This window comes from Phascolarctos cinereus, unplaced genomic scaffold (genome assembly GCF_003287225.1).
Source record: "Phascolarctos cinereus isolate Bilbo 61053 unplaced genomic scaffold, phaCin_HiC Scaffold_3;HRSCAF=262, whole genome shotgun sequence".
NCBI lineage: Eukaryota > Metazoa > Chordata > Mammalia > Diprotodontia > Phascolarctidae > Phascolarctos > Phascolarctos cinereus.
The window spans coordinates 24,553,167-24,576,638 of record NW_027555736.1 but is presented as its reverse complement, the minus strand read 5'-3'; the positions used below and the strand labels follow the sequence as shown (position 1 = coordinate 24,576,638).

Below are 23,472 nucleotides of genomic sequence, written 5' to 3'. Positions count from 1 at the left end.
ATTTGTCTGAATTAGTGGTTCTTTTCAGTGACTGACTGGTTGTCCTTAGCAGTGGATAAACAGAGTTTATCTCAGCAAGTGAGCATTTGGACAAAGAAATGCTGCATTTAACACTGAACTGTAGCCAATCTAATTCATCCACTTCCTTTCAGCGAGTGTTAAGTACTTACTTGTGTAATAGACTGCTCAGTAAACCCCTGTGACTCTCTATTTCTTCTAAGGTCTAATAGAAATTCCTCTTTGGCATTTAAATCCCTTCACAACTTGGTTCCAGCTTATCTTTTGAGTTTTTTGAACATATTTTTATTTCTTATCTTATATATTTATTCAAAATATATGTTATATATTTATTTAAATATATTATTTTTATAGCTTTTGTTTTTATTTTTGTTTATTTATGTTTATATTCATCCCTGTATCCTTACCTGTCTCCCTCCCAGAGAGTCATCCCTTTTAACAAAGATTTTTTAAAAAGAAAAAGAGGAAGAGAAAAAAATCAGCAGACTCAGTCAATGCATCCAAAAGACCTCATTTATATCCGGCGTTCTATACTCAGGGACCCCAAGCTCGGTCTTTATAATTTGGCAACATTCAATTCCAGTTGTTTTGTGGTGGTTCTTTCCATTAACATTGTTGTAGTCTTTGTATGTTGTTTTTCTGGCGCTGCTGATTTCATTTACATCAGTTCATGCAAGTCTTCTCATGCTTCTCTGGAGTTGTCCTAGTCATAGCACAGTAATATTCCATTGCATCAATGTGCCACAATTTGTTTATCTCTCCCCACCCAACAGGAATCCACTTGGTTTCTAGTTCTTTCTTGCTGTTCAGTTGTTTCAGTCTTGCCCCACTCTCCGTGACCCCATTTGGGGTTTTCTTGGAAGAGATGCTGGAGTAGCTTGCCATTTCCTTCTCCAGCTCATTTTATAGATTAGGAAACTGAGGCAAACAGGGCTAAGTGACTTGCCCAGGGTCACACAGCTGGTGTCTGAGGCTGGATTTGAATTTAGGCCTTCCTGACTCCAGGCCAGGAGCTATATGCACTATGGTGCCACCTACCTGCCCACATTAATGACTAAGGGAATCAATAATCAATAATCACTAAAGGCCTCTGATGGAAAATAACACCAGAGATGGGTCTTGAAGGAAACTAAGTGTTCTAAGAGGCTGCAGGGAGGACAGTGTCCATACCAGGCATGGGGAACAGACTGTATAGACATGGAACATGGGATAAGCAATTAGGTGGATTTGTCTAGGGGTTAGAGTATGTAAAGGGAAGTCATTTGGAAAGTTAGGATGGAGCCAGACTGTGAAAGGTCTGAAGTGGCAAGCTAGGGGATTTGCATTTTGCCATAGAGGCAATACCAGGGCAAGAATGAAGTTTACCATACACAAAAGAAGTTCAAGTGTTGTCTGGGTAGAGGAGTCTTCCTCTTTCAGATGATAAAAGCCACTTCCTTATGCTGAGAGAGAAAGAAAATGCAAAGATTTCATTAAAAGTTGTATTTTCAACACAACGAGTTTTTACAAATGTGTAGCCTCCAACTAACTGGGCCAACACTTATTGACTTGCAGCCTGAGCTGACAAGCTTTGGAATTCAATAGTAATAGACAATCTATTCATAGGATCATGGATTCGAGAGGTGATGGACCTCAGGGGCCACTCAGTCTTTGTCCCGCCCCCCTTTAGAGGTGAGGAAACAGGTACTTTGTAAGCTTCAGAGACAGGATTTGAACTTAGGGCCTTGGACTCCAGACCCAGTCTTCTTTCACTGCTCTCCCCATTCTGATTTATCTTTTTAAAAATGACGGCATAGCAATCAGTAGCTTTGACATGATCTGTTTTTTTTTTTTTTGGCAAGGTGGTACTTTTATACTTCATTCATTTTAAATGGGACAATATCCACTCTTCCTAAACATTTTCTGTATTTCCTGGTTGAGAAAGCACAAGTAAAGACTGTTATTTCATTATAGCTGTCAGTGAGATCCAATGCTGATGTCAATAACTGTTTCTGCACACTCTCTCTCCTGCTTTTTGCTGAAACCTTGACAGTGTTCCTCTACTCATTTGAATTAGCTGCATGGGTGAAACAACCAGATTTAGAGAGGGAGAGGAAAGCTTGAGTTACAATGCCTGGATGATTAGACCATATTAACTGATTGTAGATTAAGGCAGGAATGAAGGGGATGATAGAAAGGGGCTGCTCCGGAGACCACGTGACCTTACTTCTCTACCCCTAAATAAGTTTTGAGGTCAACTCAAGACTCACCTTAAAGCTATAATTGCAGTCAGTTTTAGCTGTCATTAACAGACAAGATCTTGGAGATGAAAGGCTCAGTAAGGAACTCTGAACAAGTATTTGTTTTTTCAAGACCTGTTGTCAGGTGCTGGATGAAAAACTTTTGCCTTCAAGGAGCCTCCATTCTGGGTGGGGGGAGGGGCAGGGAGGTAGATGGGACTCCACACTTACAAGGTAAATGCAAAACAGCCCCAAATAGTGGGGGGTGGGGGTAGAGCAGGAATGATCTAGCTAGAGGCATGGGCATAGGACCCTCAAGCTGAGTAGAGGAATGAGCCAGGACTTGGAAGAGGCAGAGATGTGGAAGGTAGAGCTGGGGCTTTAGCTTTGCCTGCCCCACTTAGGAATATCAGTCAAGGGGAGATGTTGTTTGCTGCTTTGTGCAGCCTGAAGTTGCTTTTTTCAGCTCTGTAGCCACCCACGGGTCTAAAGAATAACATAGTTCACTCTGCAGCTGCTGGAGTGGAGGTACCACATTAGTGTTAGGGATACTGTCTCTTCAAGCTGAAAATGGATCTGTGATGGAATCATTGTGATATTCTCTGAAATGGTGCAGGTGACTGCTCCTTCTCCACCCCTGCACGCTGTGTACAAGTCTTGTCCGTTTCTCCCATAAGTGCTGAGGACCTTCCCTGCTCACTCCCAGCACTGCAAGGAGAACACACTGGTGAGCCTCGGTCCTCACCACTTGAGCAGCCCATCTTCCTTTTCAATCTTACATTTCCCTGAAGAAATCCTTGACTTTATGGCTTTGAAGCTGCTTGTTTGACAGACTGCCTGTCTAGCCCCAAAGACAAGCTTCTTGGAGCAGGGATTATTGTTTCAGGTCTGTCTCCAAAGTGCCTAGCACATGGCTGGTGCTTAATCGACGCTTGTTGATTGTTTAGCTAAATGTGGGAGCCTGCTCACCCTCATCACATGGCTTTCCATTGTGGAGGGATATAATTTTGAATTCTCCAGAGGCAATTATGTTCCTTGACTTGTGGCCACACACCACTGGTATAAAAAGCCAAAGACTGCTAAGGGGGATATAACCCCAGTAAATAAAAGTTCAATAGACAACACAGCGAGTTCTAATTGGCTTTAGGAAGTCCAGTGCCAGGGAAGCACCAGTTAAAAGGTGCTTCTGAGAGTGATGGATTGGGGGCAGAGGAGAACTACGGGATGACAAGAGAAAGAGAAGAATACCAGAAAAAATTGGAAACCATTAGCATTCAGGCTGTGTATGGGGTGACCAGGATGGGAAACTGGGATGGGAGAAAGCAACATCTCCTCTGAGTCCTCTCAGTTCAAGTGAAAGAATTGAAATTGGCAGATGCATTAATTACCCTGATACAATCTTGAAGTCTGTCTAAGGGGCCATTTTGACAAGTCCATCTTTAGGGGAGAAATGCATCTGTTGCATTATTTAGATACATTATAAGCTCCTTGAATCCATCATGCCTGGACACACAGCTCCCTGCACATAGTAGGTGCAAAAGAGATGTAATTGAATTCTTCATTCAATTTAATCCTGGACTTCTTCCCCCACCCCCACCTCCCTTCATAGGAGGAAGAATGGTATAGTAAAGAGAATCCTGGCTGAGGAGTCAGAAAATCTGGGTTCAAATTCCATCTCAAACTACATAGACCTTGGACAACCTCTCTGGGTCTGTTTCCTTACATATAAAATGAGGGGGACTAGACAGCCTGTGAGACCCCTTCCAGTTCTAGATCTGTGATCCTGTGTATGGTCTTCCCTTTTCCTATCTCAGTTAGCACAATCCTGCTGACTCCATCAAATACCTATTTCTTAGTCATTTTTCAAACGCATCACCGATATTCTAGAGTCTAAAGGGCTGTCCTTATTTCTCTCCCACTACAACCTGGACTTTGTCCTTGGGACCTCCAGCTTTGGATAAGTGAACTTTCATTTCAATTTAAGCAGCCCGTTCCCCCAACCTGCCCTCCCTTCTAGCTCTCCTTCATGTATTGTCCTCCCCGTTAGAATGACCCCCCTCCCCCATACTTTCCCACCTCTATCTCTTGGAGGACATAGACTTGTCTAGCTTCCTTGTATCTGTAATCCCAGCACAGTTAGCATTTGATAAGTTTTTTTTTCATTCATTCATTCTTCACATGCATAGGCCCCTCAGGAGACAAGGCAAAGCTACTGCTTTCCATCAACCAAACCAGGTGATGAAACTGGAGTGGGGCCTTTTTCTGACCCACTGGTTGTGCCAAACTCCCGGGGGTAGGGATTGCTTAGCACCTTGGTCTCTGCACCCCCAGCGCCTTCCTTGCGGGAAAGGAATTTAAGAAATGCCTGCTGTCGTCTTTAATGAAGCTATTTTCATTTGGTTAATCAAAACGCACTCTGACCTGTTTTTTACTTTTTCAAACCTCAGCCAAGGTCTTTCCAACAGTGGGCTTTGGGGAGGCTAGGCCTAGACCACCTGGACCATGTGCTGCCTGGGGGAACCATTCCACACCCAAAGGGCACACTCGAGAGCACTAGCCTCCACCTCTTCTGCCTTAAGCTGCCCTATGGAGGGTAGGAGTCGGACCCAGTCCCAGCGCTGTGGCAAACGGCCCGAAAAGCCTGTCCAGGCTTGAGGTAAACAGTTTTCCGGGAACCTGCTCAGACATTGGAAAGGTCAGGATTTCGCCCGCGGAGTCACCTTCATTTCCCTCTCCCAAACAGCCCGAGCGCATCTGTCCGATCTCTACCTGTCTCCCCCATCCCCCTGGAACCCTTCTCTGGGTCGGTGTGGCAGCCCCCGGTCTGGATGGTCCTAGTGGCCTAAGCCCGCGCCTCCCTCTCCCCTGCTTCTAAGGTGGGACAGCAGAATCCAGCATCCTAGGAGGACTCCTCTCGAAGGGCCTCCGTCCCTCCGGGAACGACGTTTTCCCTCGTGGCCTGCCCGGCGCGAGCGCGGCTACTTTCCCGAGCCCTGCGAGCGCCCTGCGCGCCCTCCCCTGGGCGCTCAGGCTTAGGCTCCCCGAGCCCGGTGAGGCGGCATCGCACCGCCCCCTCCCGCGTAGCCCCCTCCAGGAGCGGCTGCCGCCCGGGCTTGCAGGCGAGGCCGCTGCCGCCGCGGCGAGCAGCCGCCCACGTGTGCGCAGAGAAGCGAAGGCCGAGCAGGCGCGGCGACCCTCGCTCACTGTCCCGGCTGCCTCCTTCTCCTCCCCTGCGGGGGCGTCGGGGTCCTGGGCCTTGGGCGGTAACCCGAGCCCCCCTCATTGTGTGCACCCTCCTGCATTTGCATAACCTGCCTGGGGCTCCTTCGCGGGGCTCCAGGCTGGCCATGAGGCTCGGGGTCCAGTCCCGGGCACCGTCGAGCCCGTGGTCAGCCAGGGGACCTTGGCCCAGCCGGTTCCAGCGCAGTCAGAGCCGGGGCGGGACGAGTGGTAAGTGCTCATTTTTCTTTAGGGGACTTTGCAGGGGCTCCAAACGCGCCTCCAGACCAGGGCCGGGGGCTGCGGAGGTCGAGGGTGTGTGGAGGCCAGGGCCCACGCCCACCTTTAGACCGCTCCCTTCCTTTAGTTCTTTTTCCAAATCAAGAGAAAGAGAGCGCTACTGTCTGAGCTCGAAACTTGCCTTAGGCGGGCATCTCCTGCTCCGAAGGGAGAGGGAGGATGGAGACTGCTCCTCCGCCGGGAGCTGGAGGGCAGCTGGGAGAGCAGCGAGTGCCCCCAGGTCCTACGGAACTCCCAGCCTCCCCAGCCCGCCTCGTACCTGTGCTGGGCAGCGGGACCAGCTCTCCCGACTTCGGGCTGTTTGGGGCTCGGAGCGTGCAGGTGAGCCCCGGAGCCGCCTGCAGCGCCGCGCTCCCTCCACGGCGTGGCGCCCTGGCCTCCTGGGTCTCAGCCCTCGGGGGGCTGCGGACAGCCGAAATGCCTGGGGACCGGGGAGTGGTGGCGGGGGTTGGGGGTGGGGGCGCCGCACGGCTTCAACTCGGGAATTTAATTCAGGCGGGAGCGGCCAGGGACCTCACACTCGCTCCCTGGCTCCAGCCAGGAGAGCCCTAGGAGAGAGGGCTGGGTGCAGTTGGGGCTGTCTGTCCTTGGGCTCTGGATGGGAAAAGGAGCCAGAGGACGGAGCGCGGAGGGGTCTTGTCTGTAGGGCCCAACGAGGTGGCCCTTACCCAGCCTTGCTAACTAACACGGGGCTCGGGATGAAGGCGGGGGTGACCGCCTTCCCCTAGCCCTGGACTTGGTGTCCTGGGACATCCCGTTTGCGCGCGGGGCGGACCGCGGGTTGGCCAAAACAGGACTCGGTGAAGCGAGACGTGGTGTAGGTCTGAGTCCTTCAGGTCCGTGACGCTCGGGGAGAAGAAGGAAGGTCTAGCAAAGGTGCCGAGACTGGACTCTAGCTAGAACGGTGTTGTAGGTGTGGGTGGATAGCACTCATAAAGCCAGAAAAAGGCAACAAGTTGGGGAGGGGAGGGTACGTTTCTAAAATTGTTTTTGGAACGAAACAGAAAGGTTTCCATCGGGGTCAGTTTTCTAAAGTCTCAAAGGAAACTCGCCGGCTGTAATTGAAGGGGTGAAACCGGAGTTACGAGACGGGTGTGTTATATTATCACCGACTCGCATCCGGGGAGGCCAAACCTGCGGTCGCTGGAGCTCCGGAGAAAGGATTTTTTTTCCCCTCCGAAAGCGAGTGCGTGCATGTGTGTGAGCGCGCGTGTAAGGGAGTGTGCGTGTGTGGGTGCCTGTGAGTGGGGGTGTGAGGTATAGTCTGCGCAGGGTTTGAACGCGGGTGTTTGGTCGCCTGTCCCCGTGCCTTGGGACGTGGGACCGTGCGTGTCCGGCAGTGGATCGGGGTGAGTAGGGGGGGAGCAGGGTGGTTTGTGGTGGGGACGGCGGTTAGGGAAGCCGCGGTTCTGAGGAGGTGGCGAGCTCCCGGAGAGCGCAGGGACTCGACTTGTCTGACTCCAGGGAGGCCGTGGGCGTGAGGTGTGGGAGTGGGTCGGGAGAGACTGGAGGCGTGCGATTGTGTGTAGAGTGTGTAGCGGAAGTGTGCGAGTGTGAGGGAGTGAGTGTGCTCCCGCGCGCGCTCGCGCGATGGGGCCGGGTTGCTGTCCAAGCAGCCATCTGGACATCCACCCCCACGCAGCCGACCGCCCAGATGTCCTGGGCCGGGAGCCCGCTAGCCGCAGCCGCCCGGGGCTCTCTCTCCAAGGTGGGGCCGTAGCCGCAGCTCGCCAGAGACCCTGGCGTCCAGCGGGGCCAGGTCCCCAGCCCCCCGTAGTGCTCCCGATAGCCAAAACCCACCCGGAACGCCTGGTTCCATTTTCGGCCCGGCTTAACGAGCGCAGCCTTTGCCCCGAGGCCGCGGCGGACTCATCCTGGCCCCGCCATGCCCCGGGGAGCCCACGGGGGCAGGTGAGGCCAGGTGCGCCGCCCTGGGGCCGGCACTTTGCGGTTTCGCGCGGCCCCGAAAGTGAGTAGGGGTTGGCCCGGCACCCGCGTCTCGGCGGCGCTCGGTTTCTTTCCGAAGTTTAATTTTCCGGAATGGCTCCCAAACAAGGGCCGGGGGCGGGGCGGCTGCCGCCGGATCCTCTCCTTTTTTGGAAAGGCCCCGGGAACCGGAATTCCTCCCGGCTGGCTGCGGGGAGGCCGGGGAGCGCAGGCAGCCCGTCCCACCCTCCCCGCCCTCAGGCTAAGCGAGGGGGGGCGCGGTGCCGGCCGACCACCTGGGCTGCCCCCGGCCGCCCTCCGAGCCCTCTGAGCCCTCCCGGGCCCCGCACCGGCCCCGCAGAGCCGGGGACGCCCGAGAGACCGACCCAAGCTCGTATGCAAATAAGCCATGTGACTGCAAAGCCGACTTGCCCGTCCCTGTTCCTCAGTCCATATATGGGCAGCGACGTCACGGGCATTCAAGGCCTGCCCATAAATACTTAGAGCCACACTTTCCGTCTAACTGAGCGAGCTGCAGTTGATTAATAGCTCGGCAAGGGGACCCATTGACTGTTACAACAACATTACACCGGCAACTCCTGGGCTCTCAGCAGCGGGGACACAGGCAGGCAGGCAGGCAGGGCAGCGAGGGGCCAATAGCTGTTTTTCAGTTGGAGCAAAGAGACAAACAGAAACTTGCTGGCTGGTTTTTATTGGGGCTTTTGATTCTTGTTTTTGGAAGGGGTGTTGTTGTAAGAGTAGGGGGGGAAAGACCGACGGAGGAACCCCGGGGCTACCCCGTCACCAAAACGGCTTCTTTGGCAATCCAGCTAGCAAGGGAGTTGGGTCTCCAGGTTGTGAGTTGGAGCAAATGATGACCGCCAAGACCGTAGACAAAATTCCAGTAACTCTCAGTGGCTTTGTGCACCAGCTGTCTGACAACATCTACCCGGTGGAGGACCTCGCAGCCGCTGCCGCCACTTCGGTGTCCATCTTCCCTAATGCCGATCTAGGAGGACCCTTTGACCAGATGAACGGGGTGACAGGAGGTAAGGAAGGTGCCTCAGTCCTTTCCAGCTCTGCTCCCCGTGAGCAGCGTGGTTTTGGTGTGTAGTAGACGGAGGGGTTGTGAGTCTGTGTGGGGGTGGGTGGATGAAGTGGTCGTTCGGAGGACAGAGTTGGTCTGGGGCATATTTAAAATAGGTAGGGGTTTATCTGGAGGAGCCTGGGTGGGTGTATCTGCTATCTGGGCAGCCCTGTGCCCAGCTTCTTTGGTGGATGGGAGTGCTTTGATTTAGGAGGAGAGATGTGCCCTGGGACTGGTTAATAGCTAACATTTATATAGGGCTTGCTATGTGCCAGGCACGGTGCTGAGCCGTTTTACAATCGTTGTAGTATGCCTCCCTTCAGCGGACCGGAGCTCAGGGAGTGGGGATGCAAGTCCTAGACAGGGTACTGGAGGCTTTTTCATCTTCCCACACCATCTCCCTACTCAGTCCACTTATCCACCACTCCAGCCATCCCCTCCCCTTGGAGCGGAGGCAAAGTGATGGGAAATTTAGGGGTTGGGGGGAAAGGAGGGAAGAGAGCCCAAGAGAGGAAGAGAATAAAAGCCCTTCAGCCTTGGGGAAAGAAGGAGGGTGCGGAGGAATGACGCCAAACTGCCAGAAGGATCCTTTGCTTCCAGAGATCCTCTCCCCGGCTTCGCTGTGGCCGGCAGAGTCCCGGTGAATTAGTGAGATGCGGCTTTGGGGAGACAGACGTGGAGGTGTAAGAAGAGGAGGCGGAGGGAAGGGGGGGGAGGTTTAAGGAGGCTGCCTCTGGAGGACAGCGTTGGGCTGGTTTCCCAGGCAATGAAAGGAAATGAAGTGGCTTCTCCAGCACCCAGAATTTCTTTTCACCTCTGCAAGTGCCTATAGGGCAAGGTCGAGGATGCTGGCTTGACTGGGGGAGGAGGTGGGAGAGAGGGAGAAACCTGTAGAATTTCTCTTCCTGCCTTGCCCCAGCTCCCTCCCTTACTCATCAGCTGATCCTCAATAGGAGGAGGGATGAGGCGAAGGAGACATGCTGGGAGGGAGCGGGAGTCCCTGGAGCTGGGAAATACCTAGGGCTCTTCTCCCCTTTGCCCCAGCCCCTGTGTGTCCCACTCCCTGGCAGCTTCCCCTGTGACTGGCTGTTGGGCACGGCTCTCTGGTAGACCCAGTTGTGTGTCCCACAGGTGAAGGAAAAGGGGGAGAAAGTTTTTGGCAGACCAGGGATGTTTATGATTGTGGTTGGGGTTTAGGGGGGAAGTGGGGAACAAAGCCTCTGTCCGTCTGCCTGTCTATAGCCCTCTGACGGGAATCCTTCAGCATGTTCAGCTTCCCTTCCCTGTGGTCCTTTCACAGAGACTTGGGTGTATGAGGGTGAGCCCAGTTTTCTCTCTACTCCCCCAGATCACCATCCCCATCTTCACTCTCCTTTTCTGGTTACAGATGGCATGATCAACATTGACATGACTGGAGAGAAGAGGTCGCTGGATCTGCCCTATGCCAGCAGCTTTGCTCCTGTCTCTGCCCCTCGGAATCAGACCTTCACTTACATGGGCAAGTTCTCCATTGATCCCCAGTACCCTGGTGCCAGCTGCTATCCAGAGGGCATCATCAACATCGTGAGTGCGGGCATTCTGCAGGGAGTGACAGCCCCAGCCTCTACCACTGCCTCGTCCAGTGCCTCCTCTGCCTCTCCCAACCCCCTGGCTGGGGGACCCCTGGGGGTGTGCACCATGTCCCAGACCCAGTCTGACCTGGACCACCTCTACTCACCTCCACCTCCTCCTCCTTACTCAGGCTGCACAGGAGACCTCTATCAGGACCCCTCGGCTTTCCTGCCTTCAGCTACCACCTCCACCGCCTCATCTGCCCTTGCCTATCCACCACCCCCTTCCTATCCATCTCCCAAGCCTGCCACAGACCCAGGCCTCTTCCCCATGATCCCAGACTACCCAGGCTTCTTCCCGCCTCAGTGCCAGCGGGACCTTCATGGTGCAGGGGGCCCAGACCGAAAGCCTTTCTCCTGCCCTCTGGATTCTCTGCGGGTCCCACCACCACTTACCCCACTCTCCACCATCCGTAACTTTACTCTGGGAGGCCCCAGTGCTGGGGCCACTGGGCCTGGGGGCAGTAGTGGCAGCGAGGGGGGTCCTCGACTCTCTGGGAGCGCTGCAGCTGCTGCTGCCTACAACCCACACCACTTGCCACTTCGTCCTATACTTCGCCCACGAAAGTACCCGAACCGGCCCAGCAAGACTCCGGTTCACGAACGACCATACCCGTGCCCAGCTGAGGGCTGTGACCGGCGCTTCTCCAGGAGCGATGAACTGACCAGACACATCCGAATCCACACTGGCCACAAGCCCTTCCAGTGCAGGATCTGCATGCGGAACTTTAGCCGAAGTGACCACCTCACCACCCACATCCGCACCCACACCGGAGAGAAGCCCTTTGCTTGTGACTACTGTGGCAGAAAGTTTGCCCGCAGCGATGAAAGGAAACGTCACACCAAGATCCATCTCCGGCAGAAGGAGAGGAAGGGCAGTGCCCCTTCATCCTCAGGGCCAGGGGCCTCTTCCACCTCCTCCTGCCCAGGGGGGACCCAGTCTGGGGGGGCCTTGGGCAGCAGCAGTGGTAGCAGCATTCTGGGTGGGGGTCCCCTGACCTCTTGCGCTTCTCGGACCCGGACACCTTGAGACCCTTGACCTGACCAGCTCCTCAAGGGTCCACGAGGCCCTTGTCCAACCCAAGCTGCATAAACACTACGACTGGTCCTCACCCCTCCCTTCAAAGCTGGAAGGGTCTGGGGGGGTGGGGACCCCATAATTGCTCTCCTTTCAGCTGAGAAACAAGTCCTTCCTGAAACTGGGCTCATTTGGGTCTCTTAGATGAGATGACTGACCAGGGGTTACAGGGAAGGATCTCAAGGGGTTGGAATAAGGATCCCTGCCCTGCAGAAGCTGGGCTTTTCTACCCTCCTTTCCAAAGGGTTGTTGGACTGGAGTTTTTACTCCCTGCCCCCCTCCTTCCACCCCCTTTTGCTTTGATGTATCCATGACAGCATCTTGACTCTGGGCATTGGAGTTGATCTGGGACCCCATGAAAATAGGTTGGGAGATGCTGATGCCTTACAGAAGTGGGCTCAGCCCAAGGCCCCAAATTGATGTGCACTTTATCTTAGCATGGTGGCTGCTTTGGGGGGGGGGGGCTGTACAGTGAGCCAAGCACAGACTCGAAATCGAATTCTGGGAGCCTTGAACAGTGGTCACAGCTCATTCCAGCCCTGTAAGCAATATTGTAGTGTAAGCTAACCTAGAGAACACAAGTGCAATCTGATGAGATAAACTTGGCAATGATGCTTTTTCAGTAGCTTGAAATTGTAAATGGCTATTTTTTCAGTGTATATTCACTCAGATATTAGTGTTATTTTTTTTTATGTGCACTGTTCTCCAAGATCTCAACTTTTGGGAAAGAAAAAGGGAAGTGTTTATGATCTATTGAAACCAGAATCAGAAGATAACTTATTTAAAGGGGGATGTACATATATTCTCTAAAACTAGGATGCATGCGATTGTGTGGACGTGTCCTCGGTGCCTTGTGTGATGTAGACCATGTTGCAGTGTCTGCATGTAAATGGGTTGCCTTATTAATTACTGAAAAATCACTCCCTGGTTTTAGTATGCCTGTACATTTCTGCCTATTAATATTTGGATTTTTTTTAGAAACTATATTTTTGTACACTGTTTTGTGACTTTAAAGTGTTAATTTTGGAGTAAAATGTCAAAGACAGATGTAAATAACATTACAAGAGCTGACTCCATTGGTTATAAGATCTCTATAGCTGTGGAGTTATAAATTGTTTATCACCATAATGCACAGCCAGTAACTGGAATTTGGATAATGGATGGTTTGTGATCCTAGTGTAAATAAATACTTTTCAACAATAGCTTTGCTGCACAAATCTTTTATGAAAGATGACAGAGAAGTGGAGGTGGTAGAAGTTGGTGGGGGAGGGTTACTTTAGTAAATATTTTCTTTAACCTCTGGTGTCTTGGGGTTATTCATGCTTTAGACAGACTTTTTTGGTGAAGGCCCAAAGCAGATTTCTCTTATGGGGTTTATGAACTAGCTTTTTCCCCAAAATGGTGAAATTGCTGAGCCCAGCCTAAGACCCCAAAGTTTTCCTTTCCAGGATGTAAGTGCCCTCTAACCCCCAAGTAATCTCCATTCATAATCAAGTGTTAGGGCTCTGGGTATTTCCCCTATGTATTAGTGTCAAAACGGGGAGGCGGCGTTTTGACTCATTGTTCCGTCCTTTAAAACAGTTCCCTGCCTGAGTGGGCCCCGGAAAATAAATACTTACAAACAAGTGCCCACTCCATTGGAGACACTTTGAAAACCATGATCCTCTAGAGGCTGGAGCTCAGAGATGCGCCTTTGTGGAAAGTGTTGTGGCGAGGGCAGGCTGGAAACAACTTTCAGTTTCCAGGATTAGGCTTTCACAACCACAGAAAACTTTTTTTGAAAAATGCTTATCTCCTATTCAGATCACAATGCGCTCAGACACTGCTGGTGACAGCATCAGTGGGCTGCCACAGGAATTACCCCAGGACTCATTTCTCTCCGTCTTTCAGTTCACCAATTAATTACATTGTCTGGTCCTATTGCAGTGGTAGAGGAGGAAGATGGAGGCTCCAGAAAGGCTGACTGGCCCAAGGTCATATAGGTTAATGGGGCTCTGGGAGGAGTAGCAAAGTAATTAGTACCCAGAGGATATTACAGGTGTGCGCGTTTAAGAAAACCACAAAAAAAATAAAACCAAGATTTGAACCCATTAGGAGTGTTATTCATATTGCTAAAGGACTCTTTGCCATTCAAAAGGATTCACCGCAGGGTTTTTTGGATTGGGGACTTCCTAGTGAATTTTAAATACAACTCCCATTTCCCAAAATCTCAGTTTACAGTACGTTTTCACAAACAAGTAATTTGGTCAAGGACTCTACCATCGCTGGTCCAAGTCTGCGCCCAGTATCTGCCAAATAATTCGCATTCACCTTTTTCGTCCATCTTCACTGCACTTCTGAGAGGATGGATGGGAGTCAGAGACTTCGTACAAACCAGTCTCGCCACCCAGTGCTTTGACACGGTTTCCCATTGTGCCCTCCCTCGCTGGGAGGCCTCCTCAGGACCCCAGGACGAGTCCGTGTCATTCCCCTGGTGGCTGGGAGGGTAACCTGTACGTGGAATACTTTCCGAGCAGGAGAGGCAACTGAAGCCTACCTGCCGCCTCTGCACTCTGCCTCCTGGCCCCCCGTTTCTCTTGCCTCCTTGGTAGTTCTAACCTGCCTTTGTTCTTCCTGAAATTAAGGCGTGCTTTTTCTACAACTAATTTAGGACTACAAAATGAGTCTGCTATGATTTCACCAAATAATTAGGGCACACAAACTTAAAAATTTGCAAATAGGTAAAAAAAAATCACAGAGGTGATTCCAACACCACATCAGACTCGTTGAGCTTTTTGATACTTTTTTTTAAAAATTTTTTTGGCTAGGTGAAGGGGTTAAGTGATTTGCCCAGGGTCACACAGCTAGTGTTATGTGTCTGAATTCAGATTTGGACTCAGGTCCTCTTGAATGCAGGGCTGGTGCTCTATCCACTTCACTACCTAGCTACTCCAAACAAATTGGTACTACTTTTAATTTTTTTGTCATTGAGCTTTTTTTGAGACTATACTTCAAGGCCCCCCCCCCAAGGCACTTTTTCAAATTTTCTAATTACAATCTACCTGGTCACTATCTTGAATCACATTTGGATTTGGCTTTCATGAGAGCATGTAACCCTTCCTTGGATTTTGGATTCTATTTAGCTTTTAAAGATCACATTTAAAGATGATTTTTTTTTGCCAACCTGTAAATGTTTTATTGAATATGACTGCTGATGTGTTCCTGTTGCTACTGGGATATACTTATTAAAAAGTAGCTTCCAGACTGTAACACCTTGGAGGTTCCTAATGCTCAGGAGATGGTTCAGCACGCATGGAAAACCCACCCATTAAAGAAACTCAAAAGCTTTGAAGAGTTGACACCAGTACACTCCTTTATTTCTGCATCCCAACAGCTGGGGAAAAGGGAAGACATTAAACCGGCATGTAAATAGTCACACTAGTACGCCAGCTGATGGCCATTTCAGGGGAAATGGGGAGAGGGAGTGGGGGAGGATGGTCAGCATTAAGCATACTGTGCTGCTGGAGATGCTAAGAGGCTGAATGGTCCCTGAACAAGTGCAGCACAAAATGAAATACAAGAAGATGAAGAAACCTAAGCCAGTTTCTTTCTTCAATGATACACAGATTTCTTGTTAAATAGAAAAAGAGTTTTGTCTGTTGAGGCAAATATTGTGCTTTTAAATTGAAGTTTCAGCTGCTTTCCATCTGACGTCTTAAAGCTACATAGAGCTTGAAGGATCCATTACATGTGTTTGCTGAAGTTGCTATTACTTGGGCAGGAGAAATGGTTTTCCACATAATCATTCATGGTATATGCTAAGGGTTCTTAAGCTGGTGTCCATGAACTTAAATTTTTTTTTTGTTAATTCAATATAATTGGTTTCCTTTGTAATATTATGTATCTTACACATTCAAAAACATTATTCTGAGGAATCTAAGACACAAAAAAGGTTAAGAACCCCTTGGTCTAGGCAATCTAATAAGCAACTAAAACGTACAAGTTGAACATTTTACACCTCTATTTTCCAAAAGATACAGTGAACACTTATTCTAACACTTAAATCCAGAAACTCCAAATGGTCCCATCAGAAGCAGCAGAATCTACGCTGGGCTTACTTAGCAAACAGTTTCTGTGTTTGACACCAGATGCCTCAGTGTATTCTAAATAATCAGCACTCTAGTCTGTCACCTGTTCCTTGAAATGCTTGGACTCTCCAAGTTCTTGTTCCTAGATCATTCAAGTTGGGTAGTATCACCCTTCTGCTGTTTGAGGTTCTCAGTTAAACATCCATTGCTGCCTCTCTGGGCAGCAGAACTAGTACAAGTTCCAGAACCACTGGGAATGGATCAGCAAAGACTGGATTCTTCCAAAGCCGAGACGTGGCTAAGGCAGCTTTAAGGGAAACGAATGTAAAAGAAGGGATAAAACATGTGGACTCAAGGAAGTTACAGCTCTCAATGTAATGTGCAAGGAATCTACTCTATTGTGAACACGCAGGCTACTTGAATACACTAGCACTTTCATTAATAAATAGCAACGCAGGCAACATTTTAATCCATGCAAAGCATACTTATTAAAAAGTTACTACTCAAGGGGGAAAAAAGAGCATCAAAAACATTTACACGGAGTACTTCTCACCTGTAAGAGGAAATTATTGCAGTTTTGTATTAAACAGAAAAAGTTTAATGATTCATTTCAGTGTGCTCAGTAGTCTCTTATATTTTAATAAACAAGAAAACACCCTATGTTTTTAGGAGTAGGTGCTGTCTGAAACACCACATTAAGCCATCTCTCTGTCTGGTTGTTATGCAGTCCGTGTGATGGAGGGAGCTTGACACAGCAGCATCTGGACTCAGTTAAGTGCATCAAGGGGCCAGCTGAATCCTTTGGCCCTTTGCTCCCTGGTCCTGAAGCCTTCGAGCAGGGAGGGATTCTCTTCCTCAACGGCCTGCTCAAGTCCTAGTGAGCTCTAGAAAAGGTGCGTTTTGTTGTCATCACTGCTGACCTCTCCTTTAATGCACTGCTCAGAGAACCCAAGGCAAGTGGTGACCATCTGGTAGAATAATCCAATGAAAACCCCAAACAAGGGAGACTGTTCCTTTTCCGGTCAATGGCGATTTCAGCAAAACTTTTGAAAAGCACCTTAAGCTTTTCCAAAAGCTGCTGCTTGTCTGAGAACCTTATTATTCATTTTCTGAATGGAATTCTGAAGAATAAGGTAGAACTCGCCTACATTACTGTCCCACTGCAGAGTTAGCAAAAGTCAGCTTGATAGAATCAGCTGTATTACTGTAAAACTTCACATAAATTACAAGTAATACTTTATCGAAGTTAATTGCTTCTATTCTACAATGTATTTCCAAAAGTAGGTATGCCATAACCATACCATAATACATTCATCACTGTGTTGGGGGGGGGAAATGAACACATTTTATATTAATGCTTTTGTAAGTAAACTGAGTTGCATATATAGCATTTTTTGTATTTAATATTTGAGCTTTCTGAGCTAGGTAAAGAGCTGCCCCGAATTGTCTAAAGGTGTATTAAATCACACACACTAGGATATCAGACTACGATGAAAACATCTGAACATAACCCTACCTCCCCCAACCACATTTTGTTAGTACACATGGAAAAGAAGACATGGGGATGTGTGTCTACCAGTAATACCACAACAGCGGTATGTCATAAATTCAGCAGGCATTTACAAAATAAAATTAAAAGGCTCCCTTGTGGAATTTATTCATTTATTCTTCTGTAAAAGCAAGGAATCAAAAGATCCCCAGCACCGGGGCCTCTGTTGCCCAGTGTGCATAAGGAGGTATAGGCACATAGTTTTCCTGCAGGATGAACATCTTTCACCAACTGCAAAATATTTTCCCTTATTAGAAAGGTTGGAACTCACACATCCCCACATGGGCAAGTCAAATCAAGATTGCTTACACGACAGCTGGGCAAATTTTAAGGAGTTTATTACTACAACTCATTTTTATTAAAAATTTTATGAAAAAGCAAATTCTATAAATAGTATAAAGAGAAAAACAATAAGGGCTCCATAAGTCTGAAGCAAATTGTCTCAAACATCTGTATACAAAGTGAAGATGCTCAGTAGTCTAGGTTAAAAAAAAATACGTAATAAACCAACCAAAATCTCCCTAACCCAAGATATTGACTGTTAATTAACAGGGGGCTGGGGAGGGTTTGGTCCAACACTTAGTGCCTTCGATGACAAAGTGTCCTCTACTCTGTTCTCTCAGCCCTATCATCTGCACCCTGCAAACATGGGAAAACTCTCCTGGGTCTGGTGAAGTTGGAGCTAGGCCTCCTCCTAGCCATTCTTCCTTGGAGAGCTCCTGGCACCGTGCTGCTAACAACGACATCACTGAACACATCAGCAACACAGCTGGAAGACCCAGTTCACTGGCACATGAGATCACTTGATTACAAGTCTTGGAGGGAAAGTGAACCATTTGTCACCATATTAATTTTCTCAGCTTTGGCAGGAAATTGTTGGAAGTAGGGGATATGAAATTTAACTGCAGGCTCGGGGTGGGGAGTGGAGGTTTACATTCAACTGCCTGGAAGCATAAAAAATGTAGCTCTTCCACGTCCTGGGATGGATTTGGAAATGCAGAATTACCCAAAATACGTCTTTTAGAAACAGAGAAAGAGGATCAAGAGGAAGGGGATTATAGTCTTTTCCCAAGCACACGTTGGAGGAATAGGCCTAAGTCTTCCAAGGGGTCCCTTGGCAGCCTGCACCATTCCTTGGCCTGTCAGCCCAGGCGAGCAGGTGTTGTCCAGGCTAAGGAAGAGTGGCTGGCTGCTAGTCCTACAAGTCCCATAAAGAGGAAATATCCCGTCCATAGGCATGCATAGTTAGTTATATTGGTTTCACCCCATCTCTTTAAAAAAAGGAGAAAAAAATAGGAATTTGCTTTCGCAGCTAATTTACTTGCACCTTGGTTTGAACACTTCATACGGCAGGAGAGTCCTCCGCCCAGTTACGGCCAGTCTCCCCTTCCCAGACACCCGGATCCAGAGGATTCAAACCGGAGGGGTCATGCACACAGACGATCACTCCGTTAGGGCCGAAGTCCCGGGGATGGAGAGACACGAACAAATGGGGCGGCAAACCAGTTACTGGGTGACTTTTCTATTCCGGGAAATGGGTCTTCGGGGGAGGGGGAGGAAGCACATTCATTATGGCTTTTGGATGGAAGCGCCGAGCTCCTCCCCCTTTCCCCTTCCCCGCCCCTGGGAAGCAGAGGATTGGGGGGGGTCCCAGGGGAGCCCCGCTCACGGCGTGACCTTGGGGCCCGGGTAGGGCTCGCCCTCGCACCAGAAATCGGCCGCCTGGGGCGTCTCGAGCAGCCACACCTCCCGGGGCACCGGCAGCGGCGCGGCCGGCCCGCAACCGAGGCCGGCGTCCGGGGGCCCGGCCGGCACGGCGAGCTCCAGCAGCCGGTAGTAGTGGCAGTCTCGGCCGTCGTCCGGGTCGTAGGGCGGGGCGAGGATGTCCAGGAAGGCGGCGGGCCCGTCCACGGCGTCGATCTGGTGCAGGTTGTCTCGGTGCGGACTGAGCAGGCACGGCGCGCTGGCCTCTGTGTACTCGGCGCGGGAGCGCAGCAGGGCCCGGCGCACCACGGCTCGCTGGCCGGGCCGCAGCGGGGGGTCGAAACGGGGCGGGGCGGCGGGGGCCTGCGGCGGCGGCAGCGGCTGCTGCTGCTGCTGCTGCGGGCCCTCCCCCGGTGCCCCCGGGCCCTCCCCCGGCAGCGGGTCCAGGCAGCTGATGCGCAGCGTGCCGTAGAGCACCTTGAGCACGCCGTGCATGCCCGGGTGGTCGTGCAGCGGGATGGACGTGCCGCTCTTGAGCAGGAACACGCCCAGGCTGAACTCGGCCGTCTCGCAGATGTGCATGTAGGTGACGGGCGGCAGGTGCGGCGGCCGCGCCGGCGGGGGCGAGGGCAGCGCGGCCCGCCGCGGGCTGATGTTCAGGTCCTCGGCGCGGAGTTGGCTCAGCAGCTGCTGCAGCTGCTGCAGGTTCTCGGGGAAGCCCGCCTCGGGCGCCCCGCCCCCGCCCCCGCCGCGGCGGAAGGTCAGCCGCGCCTGCCGGGCGATGCGCTGGATTAGCGTGGCCATGTTGTCCCGCGGCATGCCGCCGCCGGGGCCCGCCGGCCGCCCGAGCCGCCGCCGCCTCCGCCGCCGCAGCCTCCGCGCCGCAACGGCCTCAACGGCTCCCACACGAGCGCCGCCCCGCACGCGCGAGCGCACGCGCACCAGGGACCCCCGAGCCGCGGGAGAGGGGCGAGCCGGCACTGGGCGAAGGAGCGGGGTTGGGGGCGGGGGTCGGGGGGCGAGCGGGCCCTCCCTTTCACCTCGCTCCCGTTACTCCATTCATGCCGCCCCAGGGCCAGCGGACTCGGGCCGACCTCTAGACGCGTGTGTCTGCCCCGCGACTCCGCGGCGCCTGCTGGGACTTGTAGTCCTCCGCCCCCCCCCGCCCCTCCCAGAACGGGGACTTGGAGGAGAAGCCCCAGAGCGCTCAGTCCGCGAGCGGTCCAGGTCCTCGCCCGAGGAGGGGAGAGCGACTACAACTCCCAGTTCGCCCCGCGCGGCGCCGTCAGACACGCACTTCCGGCGGGCGGCTGGGTGAGACGGCGCGGGGGTGGCCGGGAAAAGAAAAAGGCCGGAGGGTGAGTGACCTCCCGATGCTGGTTGTGTCAACTGCCCTAGGGTCGCCTTCGCTCCGGGAACTTGTGGGAGGCTCTCTGGCCTGGGAGTGGGGGTGGGACAGAAAGGCCGGGGACCCCACACTCGTCTCACAGGTCACTGCTTTCTACGGAGGCCCTACTGACTGGACTATCCACCTACAAGTTTTTAAGTATACTTTATTTTAACAATCACCTTAAAAAATGTTGAGTTCCAAATTCTCTCCCAGCCCCTCCCCCACCCATCGAGGAGGCAAGCCACGCGACATCAATTGTGCTCGTCTTCGAGGATCTAGTAATCGCCTCCTGGATGCCAGTAGCCCTCAAGGAGCTTACATTCTAGTTTGGCGGTCAGTAGACTTTATTAAGCGCCTGTTGTGTGCCTGGCACAGCTCTAGGCGCTGGGAGTGCAGAGAACAAACTGTCTGGCCACGGGGAGCTGCCAGTCTGCCCCCAGGCAACGGTGTGCAGAGGCCAGTGCTCTCGGGGTGGGCTGGAGAGTCTGGTCCACCGGCATTTATTAGGCGCTTCCTGTATGCCGGGCACTGTGTGGAGAGCTTGGGAGGACGCCAGGGATTGTGAGGCCCCGGGCAGGTGGGTGGGGGTAGGGGGCTGAGCTCCTGGGCAGAGCCCCCCCCCTTTACAGGTGAGTGGCCGAGGCCCGGGGGGTGCGCCTGGCCTGTCCGAAGACACCAAAGGTGGTAGCAGAGCCGGTGGGTATGTTTGCACCCCAGGACATCGCACTCCCTAGCCCCTTGTCACTGATCTGGTCAGAATGCAGACTTAACCGGTGTGATCCTGGATAAACAACCTTCGCTTTTGGGGGCCTTAGAGTTTCTGGCCTGTAAAAGTAAGGCAGTTGAATTTGATAATCTCTATGAGGTTGTTCACTGCCCTCGGTTTTATAATCCAGAATCCCCAACCTGGGTCCCAGCAACTCTCTGCTTCCACCACCTGCCTCCCACCCAGCCCCCCAGATTTAGTCCTCCTGTGTCCTGGAGCTGGAAAGTTTCTAGGCGGCACAACGATGTTGAGACAGGACTTGAATTCCAGTCTTCTCATTCCCTTGCCTGCCCTCTTTCCACAAAACCCTGCTGCCTTGATTAGAGAATGGTAGATTTATGATACATCGTTGCACATTCACACCTAGGTTTCCTTGTGATCAGAGTCAAATAGGGGTAGGGTACACTGAAACAGAAATCCGAATTGCTCCCTACAGAGATCAGATCCACTACCTCCTTAGTACTGTGCCATGATCAAATGACTCAATCTGGCCTTCCATGAATATGGTTGCTTGGTTATTCATAGTCACATGAACTTTATTAACTGACTGCAACCCCAGCAACACTCCTCATTTCAGTCATTTAAAATAAAAGCATTTATTGAGTTTACAGAGCTCCATGCTAGTACCTTTGGGAGGGGCTGGGGTGGGGAAGGAGGGGGTTGGGAGTATAAAGATGAGTGGACATCCTTGCTTCAAAGAGTTTATCATCTAATAGAGCAGTTAAAACACACAAATAAGTAACATGGCATAGGGAGATAAGAGGAAGCCTAAGAGAGATATAAAGTTCTAAAATAATCCAGAGGAGAGAGGGCAAGATTATTTCTGCTAGGTGGGAGAAGATGGTATTGCTGGGCTTTAAAGGATGGGAAGAGTTGCTGTAGGTGGTGGAGGAAGGGATCTCAAAGTTTCCTTTCTACTATACATTAGTACAATGGTTTGAGAAGCTCAAATGTGTTTGAGTTCAGAAAAACCTGGGAGGATTTATATGAACTGATGCATACTGAACTGAGCAGAGCCAGGAGATCATTGTATACAGTAACAAATACTGTGGGATGATCAACTGTGAATGACTTAACTATTCTTAGCAATACAATAATCCAAGACAATTCTGAAGGAGTTATGAAAAATGCCATCGACCTCCAGACAAAGAACTGATGGAGTCTGAACGCAGATTGAAGCATACTCTTTCTGTACTTTCTTTTCATTTTTTTGGGTCTGTGTTCTCTTTTGCAACATGGCTGATATGGAAATGTTTTGCATGACTGCACGCTTACACTCTGTATCAAAGTGTTTGCCTTCTCAAGGGTGGGGCAGGGATGAAATTTGGAGCTCAAAAATTATTTTAAAAATATTTTTTAAATATGTAATTAAAAAATAAAAACATTCTAGAAAAATGTGTTTGAGAAGTGTTAAACAATCCTAGCGTAGAAGGTAAGATAGGCTGCAGGGGAACTGTGAGACTTCGATGTTAGGAAAGGCAAAAGGAGAAAGTGTTAAGGAGGAAGTATTCAGTGATGTATAGTGGAGCAGCCAGGTCCAGAAGAATGAGGATTAAGGAAGAGGTCACTGGAAAGCTTCAGTTAGAGTAATAGGGGTGGGAGGAGGTTCAGAGATCAAATTGTAAAGAGCCAGGAATGAGTAAGTGACTTGCGAAGGCACTGCCTTTTTTTTTTTTCCACAAGAACTGGAAGGATAGAGAGATGGACTGGTAACTTGAGAGGAGCAGCAGGATTTAGGGAAGCTTTCTTTGAGATTAATTGAGTAGGTGTGTCTTTTGAACACAGTAGAGTCCTCCCTGTCTTTGGGGAATGAATTCTAGAGGTCAAATCCTGTGAAAACAGATGTGCCTTTCCGTATGTAAACCAAACCTGAAAAATGCATATTTATAACCCAGGTCACTTGGAGGAAGTGCCCTACAAAGATCCTCTTTACAAAAGCGTTTGGGTGCCAGGTTCTTAATTCAGGGTCACTTCATTAAATCGGCATGTTGCTGAAAAGTTGCTAGCCAGGGGAGTGGTTTTAATAAATGCACAAGTACATTCAGTGAAGCCCTAAGATGACAAATCTCTTTACAAAATGAATATTCTTATAAAGAAAAAGAATAGCCTCTTCATCTGTTTTACCTGTTTGAAAAATTCACTGGGCAGACATATATGAAGTCTCCTTTGTGTAGCACACTGCTGCCCCGAGATGTGGAGAGAAGTAGCTGGAGAAATAAGTAGCAGTCTGCCCTCAGGCAGCTTCTCCTTTCATTGCCCTGGGGTCTCCTCAGCAGGCGTCCTCACAAAAAAAAAAAAAAAAAACAGCCTGCTTAAAGCCTACTTAGTCCAACTTGAGAATGGATTTTGACTACTTTCGTTTACTCCAACAAACATTTATTTCTGGTGCACCTTTCCTGAAGCCAAACCCTGCCTTTGGGGTATGAAGGAAATGAGAATTTGAGATACTTTTTCTCTTCCATTGACACTGCTTTCTTCTCTCTCCATGGTCATTCATGAGTATTTCTCGACTCTGTCAGGCCATGGAATGTGTGAAAGG

General features: G+C 50.7%; 2 protein-coding genes across 5 annotated transcripts; one reads left to right on the top strand and one right to left on the bottom strand.

The window, feature by feature from the left end:
- Positions 1-5,496: 5,496 nt before the first annotated feature.
- On the top strand, positions 5,497-12,659 carry EGR2 (early growth response 2). 4 transcript variants are annotated; one of them, XM_078150731.1, is made up of 4 exons: positions 5,497-5,675; positions 5,952-5,962; positions 8,614-8,731; positions 10,157-12,659. In XM_078150731.1, exons 1-4 carry the CDS (start codon positions 5,585-5,587, stop codon positions 11,407-11,409), a joined length of 1,473 nt encoding a protein of 490 aa, XP_078006857.1. In that variant the 5' UTR covers positions 5,497-5,584; the 3' UTR covers positions 11,410-12,659. The 4 variants fall into 4 exon arrangements, with proteins under 4 accessions (XP_078006857.1, XP_020853909.1, XP_020853910.1 ...); XM_020998250.2 differs by lacking the exon at positions 5,952-5,962 and having other exon boundaries at positions 5,603-5,687; XM_020998251.2 differs by lacking the exons at positions 5,497-5,675; positions 5,952-5,962 and adding an exon at positions 7,027-7,105.
- Positions 12,660-18,648: 5,989 nt separating this feature from the next.
- Positions 18,649-19,958, bottom strand: ADO (2-aminoethanethiol dioxygenase). The gene has a single exon (XM_020998181.2). The coding sequence runs from the start codon at positions 19,594-19,596 to the stop codon at positions 18,739-18,741; it is 858 nt and encodes a 285-aa protein (XP_020853840.1). The 5' UTR covers positions 19,597-19,958; the 3' UTR covers positions 18,649-18,738.
- Between the last annotated feature and the right edge of the window lie 3,514 nt (positions 19,959-23,472).

Coding starts and splice junctions, on each gene's coding strand:
- ADO (XM_020998181.2), bottom strand. CDS start 19,596: ATGCCGCGGGACAACATGGCCACGCTAATCCAGCGCATCGCCCGGCAG.
- EGR2 (XM_078150731.1), top strand. CDS start 5,585: ATGAGGCTCGGGGTCCAGTCCCGGGCACCGTCGAGCCCGTGGTCAGCC. Junction 8,732..10,156: donor GATGAACGGGGTGACAGGAG/GTAAGGAAGGTG, acceptor TTCTGGTTACAG/ATGGCATGATCAACATTGAC.